A 22,141-nucleotide genomic window follows, 5' to 3' on the forward strand; every position below is an offset into this window, starting at 1 on the left:
GCTCTCAAGCAATAACAAGATATGAGGAGAGGTGGCAGCATCCTTCCCACGCAGCATCCTTCGCATGCGTCCTCTGCTCAGTTGGATGGAGGGAAGGGGTAACTGGGGACTTCAGGACACCACACCCAAGACCCACTGAAACCTGACACCAGCAATGGTTGCACGAACTGACTACCATGGGATGGTACAGTGGTACAAGTACAGTGGTACCTCGGAAGTCGGACGGAATCCATTCCAGAAGTCCGTTCGACTTCCAAAATGTTCAGAAGCCAAGGCTCCTACAGCCAATCAGAAGCCACGGAAGCCCCGTCGGATGTTCGGGTTCCAAAGAACGTTCTCAAACTGGAACACTCACTTCCAGGTTTGCGGCATTCAGGAGCCAAGGTACGACTGTATTCAGCGACTGACTTGACACAATTAGGAACTGAGCTTGGATAATGCGAGTTCCTTCCTCCTTCCATTCCCTCCTTTGGAAAATACTTTCCTTTCCCAACCAAGTTCAATGGAATTTTGGAATTAGGAAATGTTGTCTTATTGTCAATGACCAATTACGTCCCACCCCCACCCCACCCCCATCCTCCCATTCATAAACCCTTGAGCCTTGCTCTCTGTTTTTGACCCAAAATTTACTTGGTAGTGGTGGGGCAACAGCTAGAATGATCAGGAGACATCTCTGTGGGACGCCCAGTCTTCCCAGGTGTATGTAATACTGAAATGACAGGGTGCCGGGGACTAGAGACCTGAGAATAGTTTTCCAGGACAACCAAGTACTCAGTAGGGATGTCACTTACCCTGCGAAATAAATGTCCCAGGGCTCCTTGTGCTGTGCTGAACTTGCTGATGGCATCCCAGGTGTACGAGGCATTGGGAAATGCAATTCCCAGGGTGCCTGTTATCCCTACAAAACTCTCTGGTGACCCAGAAAATGTTGATTCCCAGGGCATCTTCCTGACCTGCATGCACTCGTGTGTTTAATTTCATATTCTGAGTTTCAGAAACGATTCCCAGAGTAATGGTGCTTGGTTTTTCTTGCAGCTGAGAATTTCCAGGCAGAAACATCCCCATTCCAACCCAAATCAATCCAAACTTTGGCAAAACTGTTGCAAATATATGCTCAGCAATCTTTTGAGCCTTCAGAGAATATCTTGGAGTTATCTGGCATTAGAAGTCTCACGGGACAATTTTTTTTGGAAGCAATCCCCCTTTTGAAGGAAATACGTTTCCCAGTTCACCCCACCCCTCCAGGCTCAGAATGCTGAATTCTGAACATGGCAACAGACACACACAACTGTCTTGCCAGGAGCTGAAGTAGCCTAGGAGCCCAATAGGGTCCAGATTTTCCTAAGGCAGCCATCACAAGGGAAGAGCTACAGCCAGCGGCAGACTTTGGGCTTTCAAATTTCAGTGGCGCCCTGAACATAAGAAGAACCTGGCTGCTGGATCAGGCCAATGGCCCATCGAGTCCAGCATCCTGTTCTCACAGTGGCCAACCAGATGCCTGTGGAAAACTGGCAAGCAGAACCTGAGCACAAGAGCACCTTCGCCTCTTGTGGCTTCCAGCAACTGGCATTCAGAAGCATGACTGCCTCTGACTGAGTATATTCATAATGGCCAGCAGTCATTGACAGCCTTCTCCTCAGGAGTAGGGCTTGTGTGCCAGACCAGGCTAAACTCAGCATTTCCTTTGTTACTTCCTCCCTGGAAACTGAAATACGTCAGCAGCTGCTGCTGCCTGAAACACCCTTTGCTTGCATCTCTGAGAGCTGGAAGCAAAGCATTGGCAGCCATTTTAGGAATAGGAGAAGATTTCCTTTGATTGCCTTTTAATCACAGTAATAACGGTAATGGATGCAGCAAGCGGAATGGATGGGGAAGAGCCAATAAGCCGACATGCGTAGGATAAATGAGGAGAATTTATAGCCATCTTCTCTCAAGCCCCTCTCCGTGAAACAGCTCTGACCCGTCAGTTCATTATAGGCAAAGTTTCAAAACAATATATTTAAAAAAAACAACAAGCAGACAGGAAACAACCCTTATCTTCCTCTTATGAGATGATATTCAAGGAGGTTGTAATATTGATCACTCACTTCACAAACTCTCTACCCCCTTTCTAGTGTTTCCTTGCCTTTGATAATAAAATACAATATTTGAAACCTTTTATTTTTAGGATGATCCCTGAACTTTACAAAACAAGCAAATCATTTCCAAGGGCTACAAGTGGTTCTTATTTTTAATGGTTGGAGCCATCAAGTACATAAGGAGATCAGGGCAAACATCTATGAAGCCCAGCATTCAGTTCTCATGGTGATTAAGCCTATGCTTTTTCTGGGATGCCCGTAAGCAGGAAATGAGCACAATAGCCCTCTCCTGCTCATGATCCAGTGACTAGTACCCAGAATTGATCCTGGAGGTGATGCAGCTATTGTGACCAGTCACCATTTACAGTTCTAAGTCTTCCGAGAATTTGTTAAATTATCTATCTGCTCCTGTGTCCTTCAAGCAGCTTGATCTGAAGAAATCAACAAAGCAAAACATCACTTTCTACACAGTATGGGAATAGAGTGGCCTCCTGCTCTTAATGTAATATTATATTATATTTAGGGAAGAGCTCAGTGGTAGACCATCTGCTTTGCCTGCAGAAGGTCCCAGGTCCAATTGCTGGCATCTCCATGTAGGGCTAGGAGAAGAGACTGCAGTCTGAAAACCTTCAGAGCTGCTGGCAGTCAGTGGCAGGAACACTGAGCCAGATAGACTACTGGTCTGACTCACTATGACAGCTTCCTGTGTGTAATGCACCTGCAGATGAAGATGCTATCAAAAGAGTCAACTCCAAGAACTGGTGGAAGTTGGCAGCTTTTGTTCCAAAATAATGACAATTGGTGGCATGCAACTAGCATGAACTCAGAGTAGATGGATTGAAATCAACAAGGGTGTGGGTGTGAGTGTGAGTGAGTGTGTGTGGGGGGGTGCATTTATAGAGTTGGAAGTAATCCTAAGGATCATCTAGTTCAAACCCCTGCACTGCAGGAATAGGCGGCTGTCCCATACAAGGATCAAACCTGTGACCTTGGTGTTCTCAGCACCACGCTCTAATCAACTGAGCTATCCTAACTTCTCATGCTCATTCGTTTCAGTTGGTCTAATCTGAGTAAGCCTAGTGTCAAATTCTACCCATTATTATTTTCTTGACTGGATCTAACAATTAAATGCAGAGAAGATTAGCAAAGAGATTATACTGGAGAGGGAAGCCACAGAATGGGACTCTACAGCCCATGAATTTTCTGCTTGTACTTCTTGTGACGTTAACATATGAGAGTGCTGGAGGAGAAATAGTTAAGCAGGTTACCCAATCAGGACCCAGGGGGGTGGAGTCAGTGGAACTATAAAACCAGCTCTGGGAGAGGAGATCGTTAGGAGTTGGGTGGGTGGGTGGGTGGAGTGGGAGTGAATTGGGATAGAGTTGTGGGTAGGTTGAGTTAGTGTAGCGAAATAAGCTGAGTCAGAAACAGTTAGCGGCTAGGAAGACAAGTAAATATCTGAGAGGTGGTTTAGTGAGTGAGAGCAGGTAGCGGAAGTTATAGGACTGGATAGGCAGCCCATGATTGTAATTGACCGATACCGTTTATGAAACCATACGCTTGTTAAACTGCAATAAATAAACAGAAGTTTATGTTCCAGTTTAACCCTGACTGGACTTAGTATTATACCAGGTAGGGCCTGGGTGGTGGCAGCGAGAAATAAAATGGTGGCACAGGGATCAATAGATGGTGAAACGTCCAGGGACCCTGTGTGATCGCCACACTTCCACTCTCTCCCTTGTTCACTAACAGGGTACGGCCTCACTGCCCCCTCCCCACAAAGAAAGCACCTCTGCCACTTTGGCCAAGAAAGAAAAGATATATTAAAACATTATAACACAACGTCACCTGTAAGAGAATTCCTGCCAAGTCCTCACTGCATACGAAGGAAAACTAAATTGTATGCACATGGGATGCCATGTGCAACATCCAAGCACAGGTTTATGAGGAAGCAGAAGTGAATTTTTGTACAAATGAAACATCTGGCAAGAGGGGAAAAAATCATTCCAAATGGAGAAAAACAATATTTTATTTTATTTTTTTAAGTTCTACTGTTCTATTTTCAGGGACATTTACAAAGCAAAGTCGTCTACATAAACCTCCTTTTTGAAGTCAATTAACATTAACTTGTCACTATTAGTGTTTTAAACCAGCACCTCCGCCTCAAAAAGCCTCTAAATTGCCATATCATCCAGAACAGGGAATGTTGTAAAACAAAAGGCAAAACAGTGTGACAACACACACACACACACACACACACACACACACACACACACACACCTCAAATTCAAAGGACAGAAATCAGTAAAAAAAAATGAAAAAATTGCGAGCCCTTCCAAGCTAGCTCCCTTGAGACTCTCCCCTCCCTCTGATAATTTGCTTCTCATTTTACAACCAGGGATGGATCCCTAAAAAGGTCCTGCTGGTTGTGGATCAGGCCTGCCTTATGGCCAGCCCTTTTCAGCCAGGACTTTATTATTACTAATTTGTAATTTGTTAATTTTATTGTTATGAATTCCTTAAGTCATTTATGTACCTTTTGGGAGGGCCCTGGATGTGTGGAGTTGCCTGTCTGGTTAGCAAGACACTCTTCTTGCAAGGCATTGTTGACTTCATCATTACTATGTCCAGTCTGAGGTTCAGCCCTAGAACCATTTTCTGGAGGGGAACAAACTCAAATTAAGAGCTCTTTATGGAAGAGGACCATTTTGGCTGCAGTGGGTTGTTGGGTTAGTTGTTGCTTTGGATTCTTCCAATACGCAGATGACTAGGAGGGAATTTAAAAGGAAGATCTGCAAAGCACACTCTCTTTTGGTGATCAGCTGGTTTTGATTTCCTTTCACACCACATTCATAGAATCAAATAATTGGAAGGGATCCTGGGGGACATCAACCCATTGCAATGGAGGAATATGCAGCTGTCCCTTATGGGGATAAAACCTGCAACCTTGGCATTATCAGCACCATACTCTAACCAACTGAGCTATCCATTCAGGCCATGTCTGACACATATGCTTTGCTTATTTACTCTAGCTTCACCTGGAGTGTTGCATTTTTTTCACTCAGTGCCACCTTTTTTTTTTTAAAAAAAAAGGCATTTGGGAATAAGCAAAATAAGCTTTGCCAGCTGAAGCAACACTGGTCTTGCGAAAGCTCCCTCTTTCCTGCAAGCTAATCCACCATGCTTAATCGAGATCATCAACACCATGAGGAACAAATTGCAAATGCATGAGGACTTTCAGGCAGCGATTACAAGGGGAACAAGACTTCAGGTAGTCTATTTTGCCATCTTAAACTGTGATGATGCAAATGCATCATTTTGCTTGCATTATGCCTCATCCCGCAGGTTAGCAACAGATCCATATCCCCAATTACGTGGCTTTATTTCAGTGGTGATAGCTAAGGAGGGGCAGCTTCAATTGACTTCTTTGGGACATGGAAATGTGGATAGGAATGCAAATGATAAAATTCTGCATTGTCTCTATGGAATGGGAGGGGAGATGTAATGCATGTCCTTCTTGATCACTGGAAACCTGGACGTGATGCTCTCATCAGCCTGTTCTCAACTGGCCTCTCTCCAGCTTTCTTCATGGATAACTTACAGGCATTCTTTCCAACATAAAAAATGGTTATGTTAAATTGAGTGGGGTGGGGAGGCTTCATAGTGCACTAATAGAACAAGACAAATCAGTCACCATCATGAGATCTAGCAACCTGCTCTGAGCTCTCTCTTTTTCTATCTTGTTTGTTTATTTTTTAAAAACACTAATGCGTAATTTTTATTACCTTAAAGAACTTTCACCCTGAAATGAAGGCAACAACAAAGCAAGAGCAGTCCAAAACAGGGACAAACAAAATTCAGGGTGGTTGTCAGGGAAGAACAGGTTGGGCTACAGAGAAAATTGCTTCAGCAGGTTACGAAATCTTTTTCTACAGATGGTATCAATAGGACCTTGGATGAGAGGTGCTTCCCCCTCTAAGGAACTGTTTAGAAGTGAGACAAGATGGTCCTTAGGGGTTTTGTTGAACTATATACTTTAAATTCCCTTTCAGTGAAATACTGTACATCTGTATCTATACATTCCCCCACATTTCTCAGACTTCTTAAAACCTGCCTCAGTTTCTGCATTTTGGAACATTTCTTCTTCAAAAAATAAGAACTCCCCAGAATATAAGGGGTCCTAGTGTCAAGATCTTTCACACCACAAACTTTTAAAAGTCTAAAGCACTGGTTTAAGAGCAGAGTGTAGTTTAAGTGGGGAGGGTCTTGCTTCTTTTTGCAGAGGGCTTAGCTACAAGGTAATTTTCAGCATGCAAAAGGTGTGACCTCTGTTAGTCAGATGCTCTGTGTGTTTGTGTGAGTGAGTGTGTATATTTCCAGGTATCAGGCGGGGGAGGGGGGAACAAGCTGCTATAAAGAACAGGTGTGAACAATAAGTCCACTCACCTTTTTTGGTGGGCGGTGTTGTGTCCAGCCATCCGGGCCCCTGCAGTGATCCAGCGTGGGTACGGGGAGTTGACGCTGCCCTGGTGATGTCCCAGCCGCGTCACTGGTAGGGCCATGCCCAGTGTGGCCCAGCTGGCCAATCAGCACCAGTGGGGGCATGGCCACAGGAAATTTAACCACGGAGTGGTTGGGGGCCTCTCCTCTCTCTACCCAAGCCACCCACCCTCTTTTCATGCTTTGCTCTGACATGACCTTGCTATGGACAAATGCCAACCGCCATATTGTTGGGGCCGGGTAGGAATTTTTTCCACTCGGCAAATTGGCACCAGCCATTGGGTTTTTGCCTACATTGTAGCAATATTCACAGCTTTGTGAGGTTAGGCATTGAGTAAGCCTTTGTTTGGATGGAGGGGAGGTTGTAGCCTCCACCTGCCCCTTCTCGACAAGGGTATGCTGTTAAAGGGATCCAGGGGGGTGGATCCTGTCCAATGCCTGGACATGGGCTAGGGCCATGCCATGACCCCAATGGGGACCCTTCGGGGTGCCCCTATTTGATGTAAATCAGAGGGCTCCCCTTATTGGTTGTTTACCCTTAGATGGACTTCCTGCAGACAGGTGAGAGTCAAGATATAGCCTGGCTTCACCCAATGCCTAAGCCAAACCGCTCATATCTGTAACCAATAAAGTTGTGGCCTTGGCACGCAATGGAAACCAACCTGGCTTCCCAACAGCGTTGCAATTCTAAAGAGTGTGTCCTTCCAAGGAAGGGCCCCAATGCTTTAAAATGTGTCCTGTTTCCATTGAAGATTGAGGCTCTTGGGACTTCGTAGGAGATGAGCAGTGGCCTTCAAGCTTGGGTACCAATTCTAGGGACTGGGTGAAATGGTTCCCATGATGACTGTAGCTCTTTGGTTAGGGTGGTACAAGCCACAGCAACACCCTTGCCCTGGTTCTTGCCTCACACTGATTCAGTTCAAAACAGTAGGTGCACATACACACACACACACACACAGAGAGAGAGAGAGAGAGAGTCCCGTTGTAGCATTGTAAGAATAAATCTCAGAACTTCCAGTAATAACTCTTCTTCTAGATAATAAAACAAAACAAGTGAACCAGAGCATATCAGCCAATATCATCAGAGGGTTGAGGGGAAGGGAATAGCTGAGACATCTAATCAATCTTCCATTAGCAGGATAGATTTTGCCCACTTTCTTCTATAATTTGAGAAACTGGTTGGCTGGAGGGAGGGAGTATCTATCAATGGGCCACCACGCATCCTTTTGCCTATCAATTCACAGCCCATGCCCGGTTAAGTAGCAACAAGGAATTGTTAGAAGTTTGTGGGGTTTTTCTTTTATTGCTGTTGTTATTAGCAAACAGGTTTTGGGGTTGCGTCTACACAGCAAGAGCCTCCATTAAAAGTCAACAGGGCGTATCCGATGGGAGTGGGTGCAGTTCTAACAAACAGAAAGCTGGATTGAAAGCAATAGTGGCTATGTTGAGAATTCCAGCGGCGTGGCACAGACCTTCTGGTGGGAAGAAAAGTGATGCCCACCTCAGATTTCATCTTCCCTACTAGACACCTAGCATGAGCTAAGCAGATAGGTAGGGGGAAAGGGATGCATTATAGAACTAGGTTTGCATTTGGGGTTATTTTCTCAGGGGCTGAAAAGCTGTTACCAAGAATAACATGACGGTGCCCTAATACAGCTAGGGAGACGGTCTTCATTCCCTCCTAGAATGGGGCATGCACTACTGCATCTTCTTCCTAGAGCACCGTTCTCCACCTCCCATCAATTACAAAAAAAATAAGAAAGAAAAAAGATTAAAAGAGCATGGTTAATACAGCAGCAGCAGTAGAGACATCCATGAAAATTTTCATATGTTCTTCCTCTCCTAGTACAACAGACTCCTCTTGTAATCGTCTAGGATCAAGGTGCTTCATTAGAAGTGACTCCATTGCCCTTGTTGACATAGAAGGGGCGGTAGTGGGACTGCAAATGGAGAAAAAGAAAAAGCACAGGGTGATTTTAGATTAAGAAGCAGATGGATAGACTTGTTGCCTTTTGCATATCTGATACCCATTGCCCTCCTCCTTGCCAAATGGAACTGCAAGGAGAGACAGCTCATCAAACTCTATAAGGTCCTGTGTATGCAAATTATTATCATAGACTCATAGATTTGTAGAGTTGAAAGGTACCCCCAGAGTCATCTAGTTCAACCTCTCCAGTGCAGAAATCACAGTTAAAGCTTCCCTGACTGAGGGCCACCCAACCTTTCTTTAAAACCCTCCAGTGAAGGAGAGTCCACCACCTTCTGAAGGAGTCCATTTCATTGTCAAAGCAGAAAGTTTTATAACATTCAGTCAGGATCTCTTTCCTTGTCATTTGAATCCAATGGTTCAGGTTCTACCCTCTGGAGCAGCAGAAAACAGGCTTGCTCCATTGTCCATCTGTCCCTTCAGATATTTGAGGAAGACTATCAGAGCACCTCTCAATCTTCTCTTCTCCAAGCTAAACAGACCCAGCTCCTTCAACCATTCCTCACAAGGCTTGGTTCCGAGACGCATTGTTGTAACTGTGACAGTTGTTGACAAAGATCTGTCACAGTCAGTCTTGAGCCAGATTGCGTAATGTGAAATAACTGGATCAAAATGGTAACAAGGAACGGCTCGTGAAATTTGATTCAGTCCAGGTTTAAAAGTGAATACTTTCCAAAACAATATGGGAAACGAAACACATACATCCTTTGAAAATTGCGTTTCTCTAAAAATTGCAGTGCAGTTCTCCAGCCAAGTAATGTGTACAAAAATGCATATAAATGTACATTTCTTGAAAATGACATGGAAAAATGCAGTATATGGGGAGAAAATGCTTTGCAAAAGTGCATAGATTAAGAGACATTGCATACAAATGTGTGTCTATTGGGAGATTATGTGTATGAGTCATGAGAATTTTTTGCGAATAAAGATATACATATTCACAAACTGTTGTGGCAATGTGGAGAACTAAACTTAGAACTGGAAGAATGAGAAATCAAGAGAAACTGAAAGTGACGGATAAGCCCATTCCTGCTCGTAACAGCAGTCTTTCATTTTTGGAATTTTTTGATCCAGTGAATTTCCTATCTTAAAGAGAGGTGGTTAGATGCAAACCCCACTGTACTAGCAGCATTCCTAATAATCCAGCTGGTTAAAAAAAGATTTATGCTGATTGTGAAGTGTTTGCAATGGGTGGTGGACAGGAACCACCTGCCCTTTCACTCGGCATCACTCTCCCTCCAAGTTCCTGCTGTTCAGCACTGCCTGGAGTATTAAAGCCATTTGCTTTATGGTGCCAATTTTGTACCTAATTAAAGAGGGGAATCAGCTACCCTTTAAATAACCCTCAATGGGCTGGTGGGACAGGCCTCCTCAAGCCGTGCCGCTGGCTGCTAGGACTCATGTTTACAGGCCTTTTTCTAAGGACTGGATTACTCAAATACATATTTAAAGCAGCTTTAAAAGCAGGATTATTGGCCCAGTAGACCATAAAAGCTCCTGCCGAGTCTCGGCAGTCCAGTGGAAGTACATCTATTCTGGGACATTTAATGCTCTTTATTTATCAGCCTGATTGTTTGCTTTTGGGTATAACTGCAATTCAAGGACCAAATGGCTCTAGTTACTGAATGCACATAGAAGACCAACTTAGCATCGTTAGTGCAGGAAGATGGTGGAGCTGGGCAGTTGCTAGGGCTGTAACCTGTTTCAGCATCTCCAGATAGGACTGGGAACATCCCCAGGTGAGCTTCTGCCATTCAGCGTAGGTAAGACTGTGCTAGCTGTACAAAGGTCCTGATTCAGCATACAACAGCTTTGTATATTTTTAAAACTTGGAAGCCCGTCAGTTGAAGATGCCAGCTACTCTAGCAACAGGGGCAGCTCCAAGATCAAGCAGGATCCATCTCAGGTGAGAAACACATCCTTTGCAAGCCGATATGATTCCCAACATCACCAGGCAGAGCTGAAAGTGCTCCCCATCTGAAGCCCAGGAGAGCCACTTTCAGTCAGAAAAGAGTGAGCTAAAGGAACCAAAGGTCTGATTCAGTATAACACACTTCCAGGGCCTTTCAACTTTCAGCCACTGGGAATTGAGTCCACAACCTTCTGCATACTAGGCAGAATCTCTGCCACTGAGCTGCAGTCCTTCCTGGACTCCAGGCCCAACTGAGAACAAGCTGTAGTTCCCTCTGGAGACTCTAGAGCATATTCCCAGTTTGGGTGGCCAACTGAGATGAAAATGGCCCAGATAATCTAGCAAATTACACTAAGGATTGCATTTAACCCTGGCCAATCCCCAGGAAGCCAGTGGCAGGCATTGCCCAAAGTATATGTGATTACTCCACATTCTTTTTTCACATACTCTCTTGCACACACACAGGACATACCCATGCAGATTTGTGGAGGAGGAGATTAATGCCCCCCCCCCCACTCCAGTCATAAAATGATCGCTCTGCTAAGCAAGGATGGGCTGGTTGCCATCCCCAACAGGGTGCTCGGCTCCACTACACAGTTCTGTGTCTAATTTATTCCCCAACACACTCCACGAAAAATCAGTGGGGTCTTGTGGTGGGTCAGAAAAAGTTACTTGGGTGATTGGATCAGGCATCTGAACCAGGGATAACACCTCCATCCCTCCTGGGAGCCATCACAAGAAGCTGCCTTATACTGAGTAAGATCAATGATCCATCTAGCTCAGTGTTTCCCAAACTTGGGTCTCCAGCCGTTTTTGGACTACAACCCCCATCATCCCGAGCTGGCAAGACCAGTGGTCAGGGATGATGGGAACTGTAGTTTGAAAACAGCTGGATACCCAAGTTTGGGAAACAGCAAGCTAGCTCAATACTGTCTTCAGTAGCTGACAGTGGCTCTCCATGGCTTCAGGCAAGGTCTTGTCTGGCCCTGTTTGGAGATGCCAGGGGCTGAACCTGGGACTTTCTGCATGAAAATGAGATGCTCCACCACTGAGCAATGTCCCTTCCATCCCTTCTATCCATATGAACAATTAGGCATGCAAGAGGGCCAAAGGTTCCACGTCATACAGGCTGCGGATGTCAGTGTTCTCAAGTAGCTTAAGAATATATATTTTTTCTTCATAATTTTGAAAGGCTTAGGCCAAACTGTCATGTTCCAAGAATGGTGAAATTTGCAAGCCTCCTGCCTTCTCTCTGGATGCCATGCAGTTAATTATTTTTATTAAAAACAACAGCCGACAATCAAGATTCTCTTCATCAACAGAGCTTAGCCACTATCTCTTTCTTTGATCCTCCTTAATCACTTTCTCTAAATCCTGAGTTGTCTATGGAATCGTGCTGTCCTTTTCTCCTCCGTAGATGTGAAGCACGTGAGGAAGAGCAGGGGGGAGGCAGGATATTGTACCAGAGCTGGTGTTCTATCACTTTATAGCCCTATTTGATAACTAGTATTCTTGTGGAACCGCTTTGGGAAATCCATGACTTGAGGGCTTTGCAGTACACAGCTGAGGACTCAGATGAAGGTCAGGCTACCTTCTTGGTGGGTAAGCACCAGTAGCTTATTCAGAGCCCTCCTGACCAGAGGACACAGACTTGTCACTCCCTTGTGGAAGCCAACATCTACAAAATAGAATGAGGGCCATTTAACCAGCCAGCCAGCTCCTCCAAAGAGGTGGAGCGTCCCATATTTCATGCTGTCAACCAATGTAAGGCTACAGTTAGCTCCAGAATTTTGGGATGCCCTCCCACCAGAGACCCGCATGACTCCATCCCTGTCATCCTCTCAGACGTAGGTGAATAATTGCTTGCTCCTTTCAAAAGCTAGGACAACTAGCACATTTGTCTCTGTTCTTGACCATTTATCTGTGCATTGTTTTGGGAAGAGTTGCATTTTTTAGAGCTATAGCAACAACACTTTCTGATGGTTGATGATGGTGGTTGTCATACTGTGTGTTTCTTAGGAGATTTTGTGTTGGAAAAAGGTGGCATGGAAATTCTGTAAATAATAGTAAATGGACGGGGGGGAGTTCTTCCCCTGTCCTCAATTTACAGTGCAACGTATGCATGTATTTTGTCTCCGTTGCTGAAGGCAGTGTGACTTTGAATACCAGTTGGTGGGAATCACAAGTGAGAAGAGTGTGGTTGTGCTCATGGGCTTCCCATTAGAGCATTTGGTTGGCCACTGTATGAACAGGATGCCCAACTGCAGATAAGCCTTTGGCTTCATCCAGCAGGACTCATGGAAACATAGCATTGTAGAGTTGGAAGGGACCGCAGAGATCATGTAGTCCAACCCGCTGCAATTCAGGAATTATGATTAAAGACTCCCTAACAGATGTTCTTATGCTCTTAATCCCACTCAGTTAAACAGAGCTTACTTTCAGGTAAGTAGGGTTAGGGTTGCAGCCCAGAAGGCCTTTTGGGTGGAAGGTGTGAAAAGCGCAGGTCTAATGACTTACCAGCATGCTCTGCTTGGAGGACTTCCATGTCTGAGGTTGCACCTTAGTGGCTTGGTGCCTCACAATGGAAGGGTAAGCTGGAGGAGACACAAGGCATCTGTGGTTATTATTCCCGGAAGAACCTCCCTTGCATGCCGCTGGGTGCATTCCAGAGTTAGAGGGACACCTTGTTTAAACATAAGACTGAAAAGCACAGCAATTCCAATGCAGCCAGGTAAAACTGGGGCATTTGGAATGAATATCTTCCCAGAGAAAAGACAGAAAGAGAGGATGAAGGGAGAGGGGGAAGAACTCATAGAAGCCCTGAAAGTACCATTCTTGGTATAGAGGCTCCCGTCGGACTGCTTGCTGAAATCTCCCGGTGAACTCTGGCCAATTGGGGGGAACTGATAAGGCATCTTGGTCCCATTGCCCACTGGAAAATAGAAGAAGCAACATTACATTGAGGTGGAGTAGAAAATGCTTCTCTCCACAAATCTCTGCACATTTTGGCCAGATCCTGTGAGCCTCTGTGCCAGGACTGCAGATCGTGGAATCAGCAATAGCCCCTACCATAGGCACAAAGACAGGATGAATCTGCTCCATTGCAAGAGTAACTAAGTAGGAGGCATGCACTTCTTTGAGTTAAGAAGTGGTGGGGGAGCATAGAGCCTACAATTTGGGTGTCGCTTCTTCAATAAAAGTAGGATTGAGAGCAAGAAGAACTCTACTGGAATAAAGAAACAATGGATAAGAAACAAATTTCTGTGGCGTTCACTGGCATGAACCTTGATGCCAAGTTCTCCTCAAATTTTCCAGTGATGCAGAATAAATGGGTCCTGGACCTCATCCTACAAAGATTTCTGCCACTAGAAGTGCAATATTTAATTGATTAATCAGTTAGGTTAATTGCTTTTCAAAAACCGTTTTAACAACTAAAGAGGTGTCTCTGATAAATTGTCCAGCAGACGATGGTGGTGATAACAGTTGTTTTAAAAACTGAAGACAAGCACTGCTTTAAAAGAAGCACCTCCCATCTTCTCTCTTTCAAAGGAAAGAAAACTTCAGAGATGGTCCCTGTACTGACATACTGACATATCCGTGATTCATTTAAAAAGTGGGTAAGGATGCTTCTTCCTCAGAACTATTCTTTTTATCCATATGCAAATATATCCACTTGTTGTCAATTATTTATCAATTAATTGAGTAAAACACATGTGTGTACTTGGCTAAGATTTCTTTAATTGAGTGCTAGCTTTAATTTCTGGCATTACCATAATTAGCTTGCACATTCCTGTAAAAAATCCTTCTCAATTTGAATTTTTACCCTGTGCAGAGCTGTGCATAAGGCTTTGCTGGAACAGGGCCTCTCCATCTTGCACTCTCTGCGTATCCTGCTCTGGGACTCACTGACTTGTATTTATGGATGTGTTCACACAATAAGGTCTGGTTTACAATGCCCTGGAACGATCCTTTGTGGTAATTTGTCTTTGCCACCTCCCGGTGTTGTTTTGTGTAATGTTTGCTAAATGGTGATGCTGGGATTCGGTGTAGCTGCTTGCACAGACCCGTAACAAACTGCAGTGTGCACTCACCAAGAGATGCTCCCACCAGTATTTACAGGTTCATCTGGATGGGCCTGAAGCGCAAGGAGCAAGTTTGCTGTAGTGAATGGCAAAGGGGCATTACTGCTTCCCTGCCCGTCCTCCCACTGAGTCACTGCTGCATACTGGGAGGGAGGGAAGGGGTCAGCCTGGTACAAATTCACCAGCACGAGCACCAGAATGGCTCAACTGGCTTGTTTCCAGCCCACCAACCTCACTGCCACCTCGCCCCTCCCTATTTCCATCCCAGTATGCAGCAACAACTCAACCACAGGGAGGTCAGGTCAGCAGCTTCCCACTGGGGGCCACTCACTGATTCCAACATATAACTGACATGATAAATAACAATGATTTTATTATTTAAACCCAAGGGTTAATGATGCAGCTTTATACTGTGTCAGATCATTGCTTCATCTTAGAACATAAGTAGAATCTTGCTGGATCAGTCCAACTAGTCCAGCATCCCCTTATCACAGTGGCCAACCTGATGCCCATGAGAAGCCTTCAAGAAAGACCTTAGTACAGCAGCACTCTCCCCACTTGTGAGTATCAGGAACTGGTATTCAGAGGCATATTGCATCTGATAGCAGATGTAGAACATAGTTGGTGTAGCTAGTAGACATTGATATCCTACTCTTCCATGAATTTGTTTAAACTGCCATTACAGCCATCATTACTACACCATGTGGGAGTGAACCTCATAGTTTAACTATGTGCTGTGTGAAGAAATACTTAGTACATTCTTTTTTGTTTGTCATGAATCTTCCAATAGACATCTTTGTAGGATGATGGAGATAGCACAGTCAGTAGAGCATAAGATTCTTAACCTCAGGGTCACGGTTTGAGCCCAACATTGGGCAGAAGATTCCTGCATTGCAGGGGATTGGACTAGATGACACTCATGGTCCCTTCCAACTCTACAATTCTATGACCCCCAGTTCTGGTATTATAAGAGAATGTATCCATTCTTTTCCAATGGATAGCTGGAGAAAGATCAGGACCACGACTATTTTCTCCAGCCTCCCCCAACTATGGGACCTTCAGATAACTGAACTACAACTCCCATCATATCTGACCATTGGCAATGCTGCCTGCAGCTGATGGGAGTTGGAGTCTAAAACAGCTTTGGGAAAGGCCGGTCTACTCTAATGATCCAAAGTCCAGCTCTGACCTAGACACAGGTACAAATGGTGAAAAACTAATGGCACTGACCAAGGAGACATTGAGCCTTCGCTCAGCAACCAGAGATCCTTCCCACAAGCCCAAGACTCCTGGACCCAAGACCTCTAAATCTAGACCTGTAGAGAATATCAGCCCCAAGCCTGATTCATTATAGGGATGTGCATTTTCATCCCTAAAGTCCTTGCATTCCGATGGGTCTGCTTGCTAACACATGCAGTGTCTAGCTCAAGGTCATAGGCAGGTGAGGGTGTGCTGTGCTCCAGGCCCTTTAAGGATTTGCATTCTTCAGCAGGAGGGTGGAGCCTGGGATGACCTGTCATGCCTAGGGAGCATCAAAGGGCTCAGTTGAGTCAGTGCTCTTGTTGGAACAACTCCTCTGCTCGCTGGGTTCTGCCTGAGATCCTCAAAGATCTACTACCCCTGACTGTCCTAATTTTCAGGATTCTAACTAAAGAACCCATCCTGACTTTCTACTCCACACTGCCTGCCAGACCTTCTCAGCCCTCTCAGGGGCTCTAAATCACCAGCATTGGGCAGCAGTGGTTTTTGGGAGGTCCTGCTAGCTCATGCTTTTTCTTTTTAAATGAAAGCACTGAGGGGTTGGACCCAGGACCATCAGCTTGCAAAGCAGATGCTCTCCTGCTAAGCTATGGCCCCAGGGGTGAATGAAAAGATAGCAACTCTGTAAAAGGGAATTGACAGGGTAAGGTGGAGTGGTGCACCACCAGCGGCAGCACTGAAGGTGTGAAGAGTAGTACCTTTCAGGGAGTAAGCAGAGTTCCCTGCTGTAATGGATTCCTCTGCAGTCTGCAAGGCAGAAAATTCCCAGGCTCTGGTGTTGTAGTTTCCTCCTAGATGAGAGAATTCAGTTAAGGAATTAGTTGGTGTGAAAAGAAATTAGGTGACTGAGGATTGGCTAGGGGTGGACTTATCTGTCTATTTCAGTTTCAGTCTTCAATTCAGTTTAGCACAATTTCTGCATCACTGCACTTATTTCTTTTTTTTTGGGGGGGGAGTCCTCAATTTTCACCAGCATTTTAGTTCACACACAATCTCCCCTAATGCACACCTACATTTTTTTGTATGCTATTTTCACTAATATAGGCACTTTATGCAAACCTCCCTCTAACATTTTAAAACTTTTCCTTATTGGTTTGGCTATTGGTTGGAGAAGAGGGAATGCAGCAGGTTCACAACATTTCCCTCCCACCTGTAGGATCTGTCCAGTGTTGCCATCTTAAAAACAATCCAATCAGCAGATTTAGAATCAGAAATAATGTACCCACTCTTAGCAGGGGAAAGAGTTCAGCCTGTGAATGAAACTGTCCATCCTTCTCCTTAGTGCACCAAAGGAGCTTTTGAGCCAAATGACCCAAAGCTCTCCCTGAGTAGCCATTAGTTACATTCATTTACTCACTCATGCTCCATCTCTCAGACTGATTGTCTTGGGGATGTCGGGACTCTGGCTTTGGATGAGAGAGATGGAGCAGGTTAAGCTGCTCTTTGCTCGAGAGCCATCAGAAGTTTGAAATAGCCTCAAAAGAAATGGTTTTCTTTATTTATCATCTCTATATGCCATCTAGGCCTCCAAACGGGTTAGGAAGAGGACATTTAAGTCTCGCTTGGTTCTCTACTACTGTGAAATGTTCAAAGTAAAATACACAGGGGTGAATCAAAAGAATGAATTTATACTACCTGCACAGAATTATTCGCTAATTCCAGTGTTCTCCGCTGCTTCATAGAGCAGGATTAAATGTAACGGGCTTAAGTTACAGGTTAGGTTTTGGTTGAACAATACAATAACCCTCCTGCTGTTAAGAGCAATTTAACAATGGAACCAATGACCTCGCTCTCCCTCATTGGAGGTTCTTTGAGCGGAGGGTGGCCAGCTACCTGTTGCTGAGGATAGTCCTGATCTATGGATTTTCTGCACCACACAGTGGAATTAGACTAGATGGCCTCACAAGGACCCAACAGACTCTAGCATTCCATGAAAAATCATTAGTTGCCAGTCAACAAATCAGATGAAATGGCACTAAGGGCAAATGAAGCCAGGGGGGCACAGGAGAAGAAAGAAAATGGCCTTGAGGAAAAGTACATGGCAAGGGGGACAAAAGGGTGCTGAACGCTGAGACAACACAGATCTTTCCATGAGTATAAAACAGCCTTCTCCAAGCTTGTGTTTCCTGGGTGTTGGAGGACTCCAACTTCCATCATTCCCCTGACCATTGACTATGCTGGTTGGGGCTGATGAGGGTTGTGGTCCATCAAGATCTGGAGATTTGGGACGGCTGATGTATAAAGCTGTAGCAGTACGCAACACTCACACCAACAAAACTGGTAACCAGGCAGGTAGTTTTGGCTAGCCTCTGCTTCATACCTTTTGGATTCAGGAACATGGAGAACCTCTTCATGCTGTCTGGCTGGTTCCAGTCAGAGTAGTTGTTCATCATGAAACGGTGATCGCCTGAAAGTTCATAGCAGGAATGGGGGAGGAGGAATAACAACCATAAGACAAGAGGGAAAAAGCACAGAAGCAAGGAGTAGCTCCCTGGGTCTAGACTGAGAAGCTGAACCCCAGACAACTCATCAGGTACACAAAGTTCTTTTTGCGATTGTGATACATATTAAGATGTTTGCTACTTGATGACAGCAGGATCACGGGCTGAGTTGCATGTAGCTGGCACATGGAGCAAAGGTTGTGGTTGGTTATTGGCTCTTGAGAGAGCTGGGGATCCTTAGGTCAGGAGCTGGGACCCTCATTGGCCTTGTTCCACAACCACCTTGAGTTATTTTGCCTGGCTAAAATGTGCCTTTGAATTGTCATAATTCCTCTTGCTTGCCTGGACGGAGGATCAAGAGGTGTAAGTTTGTGTGTGTCAGGGTAGAAGGATCAGTCAGTTTTGGTTCTTTCACATTTTTCCAGCCTTAAATTCAGTCCTCCACATTCCTGCAGAAATTTGCAATTATTCTGCAGCAAAATCCTCGTGAAAACTCACCAGCCTCTTAGTATGACTTTATAAGAAGCGCATTTATATATGCCGATCTGATTCATGTGCCCATTTTCCCCAAGCATTTTTCCCTACTCAAATGCATCTTCGTTGGTTATTTTCACTAATAAGTTTGTTTTGATGCCACTGCTTAATTTAGTGCATTGTGGGGTTGGAGAACTGCACTGCAAAATCCCCAAATTTCAAAGCTGCATTTTGACAAACAGGTTGATTTGGAAACTGAAAATTAGGCAGGCTCAGGTTAAAACACCAACAAACTCAAATATCATCTGCCGTACAAGGGTAAGGGTCTGCAGTCCTTGAGAAGGTTGCCCACCAGGGAATGTGGCATTCAGACTCAAAAAAGAAAAGCCATTCTCCTGGCTTAGCCAAAACTATGCAGAAATGGCTAAGGAGGATGTACGAAGCTGAGCCTGAGACTCAGGTCTTTCTTCTAGGCTGTCACTGGGGCATCTGTCACTGGGAAGCATCAATGGTTCAAACTCAGAAGTGCATCTGATTGTGTCGTGTGATCTAATGAGTGTCCCCATGCAGAAATCCCACTGATTGGGAGGAAACCGTGTTTCACGGAAGCTGGCATTTTGTGACCTAACCTGTACTTTACGACCACCTACTAACATCTATTATCAGTTCCAGCAGAGTTCCCTTCCTTCTGCCTTCTTTCTGCTATTACAACCCTTGCTGGAGGAAGCATCCACTTATCTGCACTCTTTGCAACTCCCCACAGACTTGGCCAGCTGTGAAAATTGCATTGTAGCATCTCTGAATGAGACACCACTTACGGAACCAGGTGCTAAAGTTCCCCTTTCTTTTGTAGAACAGAAGTAGGTGGAGCAAACAGAGTTTTGCCTTGGATGAGTGTAGGTGGATGGCAGTGGATGACGCAACCCTTCTCTCCTAAACTGGACACATGACTTCTTAAAAAGAAACCCTACTACTTTAGTACCTTTCAGATTTGGTTTTATTATGTGAAGGGTCAATTAGTGATTCTGTCAATTTTGGATTCTCATTTCCAACCCTAAGTTAAATTCTCCACAGTTTGCCATTAGAAAAAAAAGCCCTCATGAACATTCACCAGCATTTTAGTGTGAATTTATCTCAATATACATATTTTTGTGTGCCTTTTCCCCTTAATATAGGCCTATAGAGTGAGATGAGCGTACAACCCTAGAGTCTGGCAAGACTGGCCCGTACGGGCAGGGGTACCTTTACCTTTACCTTTTATGCACATTTTACTCCATTATACAATGGTATCTCATGTTGCATAACCTCCAGGTTACAGAATCTTCAGGTTATGGCTGCGGCAAACCCGGAAGTGTATACTTTCGGTTTTGCCACTCGCACATGCGCAGAAATGCTCTGCATGCCGTGCACATGCATAGAAGTGCTCTATTGCACCACGCAAGTGCGCAGAAGTGGCGCCTCTAGTTATGGATTTTTTTGGGTGCACATGGCACCCCAAAATGAATTAAATCCGTAACCAGAGGTACCACTGTATGTATTTTTGTACATATTACTTGACTGGAGAATTACGTTGCAAAATTCAGAGAAGTGTGAATTTCAAAGGATGGGTGTGTTTTGGTTCATGCACTGCTTCAGAAAGTGTGTTCACCTTTAAATGCAAACTGAATCCCTTTTCTCCCTCATCCTGAGGCACAGTTAAAAGGGGATTATTTTTGTTGTGGTGGTGGTTTTAGGGATGTGGCCCAAGTCTGAATACTTTGCCATCAGGGAAAGAAAAAATAATCCTGGTAATTTATTTGGAAAGTATAAATTCTCTTGATGCAGAAGGCTCTACGTCCATCCAAAAAGAACAGCAATTTCCATAACCTTCACTAAGAAGCAACATGGGGAGATATGTTTGGTCTAATAAAGTCTAAGCTTAATGTGATGTGGGAGATCCCTGAATACAGCTTCCAAATTCTTTTCCTTTTTTATAAAAGCCACTCATCATGCCTTGATCCAAACTGGGTTCATTTCCCTGACATAAATTTCTCACTTTCCAAAGCTACTATTAATTGCAGAGGGGGAATCATCAGTATGCTTTCCTCTTCTACAGTCAGTGGAAATGGAAATGGTTTGTGATGGGAGAACACACTGGGGCACCTCAATACTGCTTTGAGTAAAACAACAACAACCAAAAACAAACCATAGGGTTATAGACAGTCCTAGGCCTACTCAGAGTAGACCCGCTGAAGTTAATAGAAATGCTTTTATTTATTTATTTATTAGATTTATATATTGCCCTTCATCATAATATCTCAGGGTAGTTCATAGAATAAAATACATGATTATCATAGGTTCATCCATTTCAATGGGTTAACTAAAAGTGCAACTACTATGTGTTGCAAAGATCCATGCACATGAATAGCACTACAGATATACTTATCCACAGTGGCAATGGAAAATTCATAAATTGAACTTATGTCTCATATATTAGTTTGTTCCTGGTACAGTAATACCTCAGGTTGAATGTGCTTTGAGATGAGCGCATTCGAGTTGCGTTCCGTGGCAACCTGGAAGTAACGGAGCACATTACTTCCGGGTTTTGCCGCTTGAGCATGCGCAGACGCTCAAAATGACGTCATGCGCATGCGCAGAAGCACCAAAACGTGACCCACGCATGCGCAGATGCACGAACACAGGTTACGTTTGCTTCTAGATGCGAACGGGGCTCCGGAACGGATCCCATTTGCATCTAGAGGTACCACTGTACTAATAATATACTTATGGGGTGGGTTAAAAAAAATTCCCAGTGCTTTGAACACATTATCTCATCAACTGCTGCAGCAGCCTTATAAAGCAGGCCAGTAATCTTGTCACCATTTTACAGACAGGAAAGGTGAGGCTGTGTGAATATGGTTCCTGTGGATTTGGGATGAGGTTATTGTGGGTGGTATAACTTCAAGCTCCCTGGGGTCATAGGCTGCTCTTTCCTCTTGACAGAGCATAAAATAAACCCATTAGGGTTGTCCACCGGGGTGGTGAACCTGTGACCCTCCAGATGCTGTTGGACTTTAGCCCCAGTCAGGGATCATGGAGTTGTAGTTCAACAACATCTGTAGGGCCACAGGTTCCTAGCCCCTACTCAAAAGTCCTAAACATTTGGGGGCTGTTTAACTCAAGGACCACCTTCACTCAGATGAGCTGCACCCCATATTTTAAAATCAGCTGCAGAGGCCCACAAATACAGTCTACTAAGTTCACAAGCACAGGACCTTGTCAGTGGTGGCCCCGCAGTTATGAAATTCCCTTCCTACACAACTACAAAAGGTCCCTTCAGTGCAGGCCTTTGGACATACCTTGGACAATTTAAATGTATTTAACCATGTTTCTTGTGCTACCGATTCCAGAGGCTTAATACTTCCTTA

At 44.6% G+C, this 22,141-nt stretch overlaps 1 protein-coding gene across 3 annotated transcripts in view; it reads right to left on the reverse strand.

The window, feature by feature from the left end:
* Positions 1 to 4,089: 4,089 nt before the first annotated feature.
* The window catches only part of TRIM29 (tripartite motif containing 29), a 46,758-nt gene continuing 28,706 nt past the window's right edge, over positions 4,090 to 22,141 (reverse strand). Inside the window, exons 5-9 of one of the 3 annotated variants that reach the window (XM_083481046.1) lie at positions 18,140 to 18,226; positions 16,518 to 16,610; positions 13,308 to 13,409; positions 12,995 to 13,071; positions 4,090 to 8,518 (exon numbers count right to left, since the gene is read on the reverse strand). In XM_083481046.1, coding sequence (XP_083337172.1) covers positions 8,456 to 8,518; positions 12,995 to 13,071; positions 13,308 to 13,409; positions 16,518 to 16,610; positions 18,140 to 18,226 — 422 coding nt within the window. In that variant the 3' untranslated portion in view covers positions 4,090 to 8,455. The remainder of the gene's footprint in view (positions 8,519 to 12,994; positions 13,072 to 13,307; positions 13,410 to 16,517; positions 16,611 to 18,139; positions 18,227 to 22,141) is intronic. The other 2 variants (XM_083481047.1, XM_083481048.1) reach the window with 2 other exon arrangements.

Source organism: Podarcis liolepis, assembly GCF_965112155.1.
Source record: "Podarcis liolepis genome assembly, chromosome: 16".
NCBI lineage: Eukaryota > Metazoa > Chordata > Lepidosauria > Squamata > Lacertidae > Podarcis > Podarcis liolepis.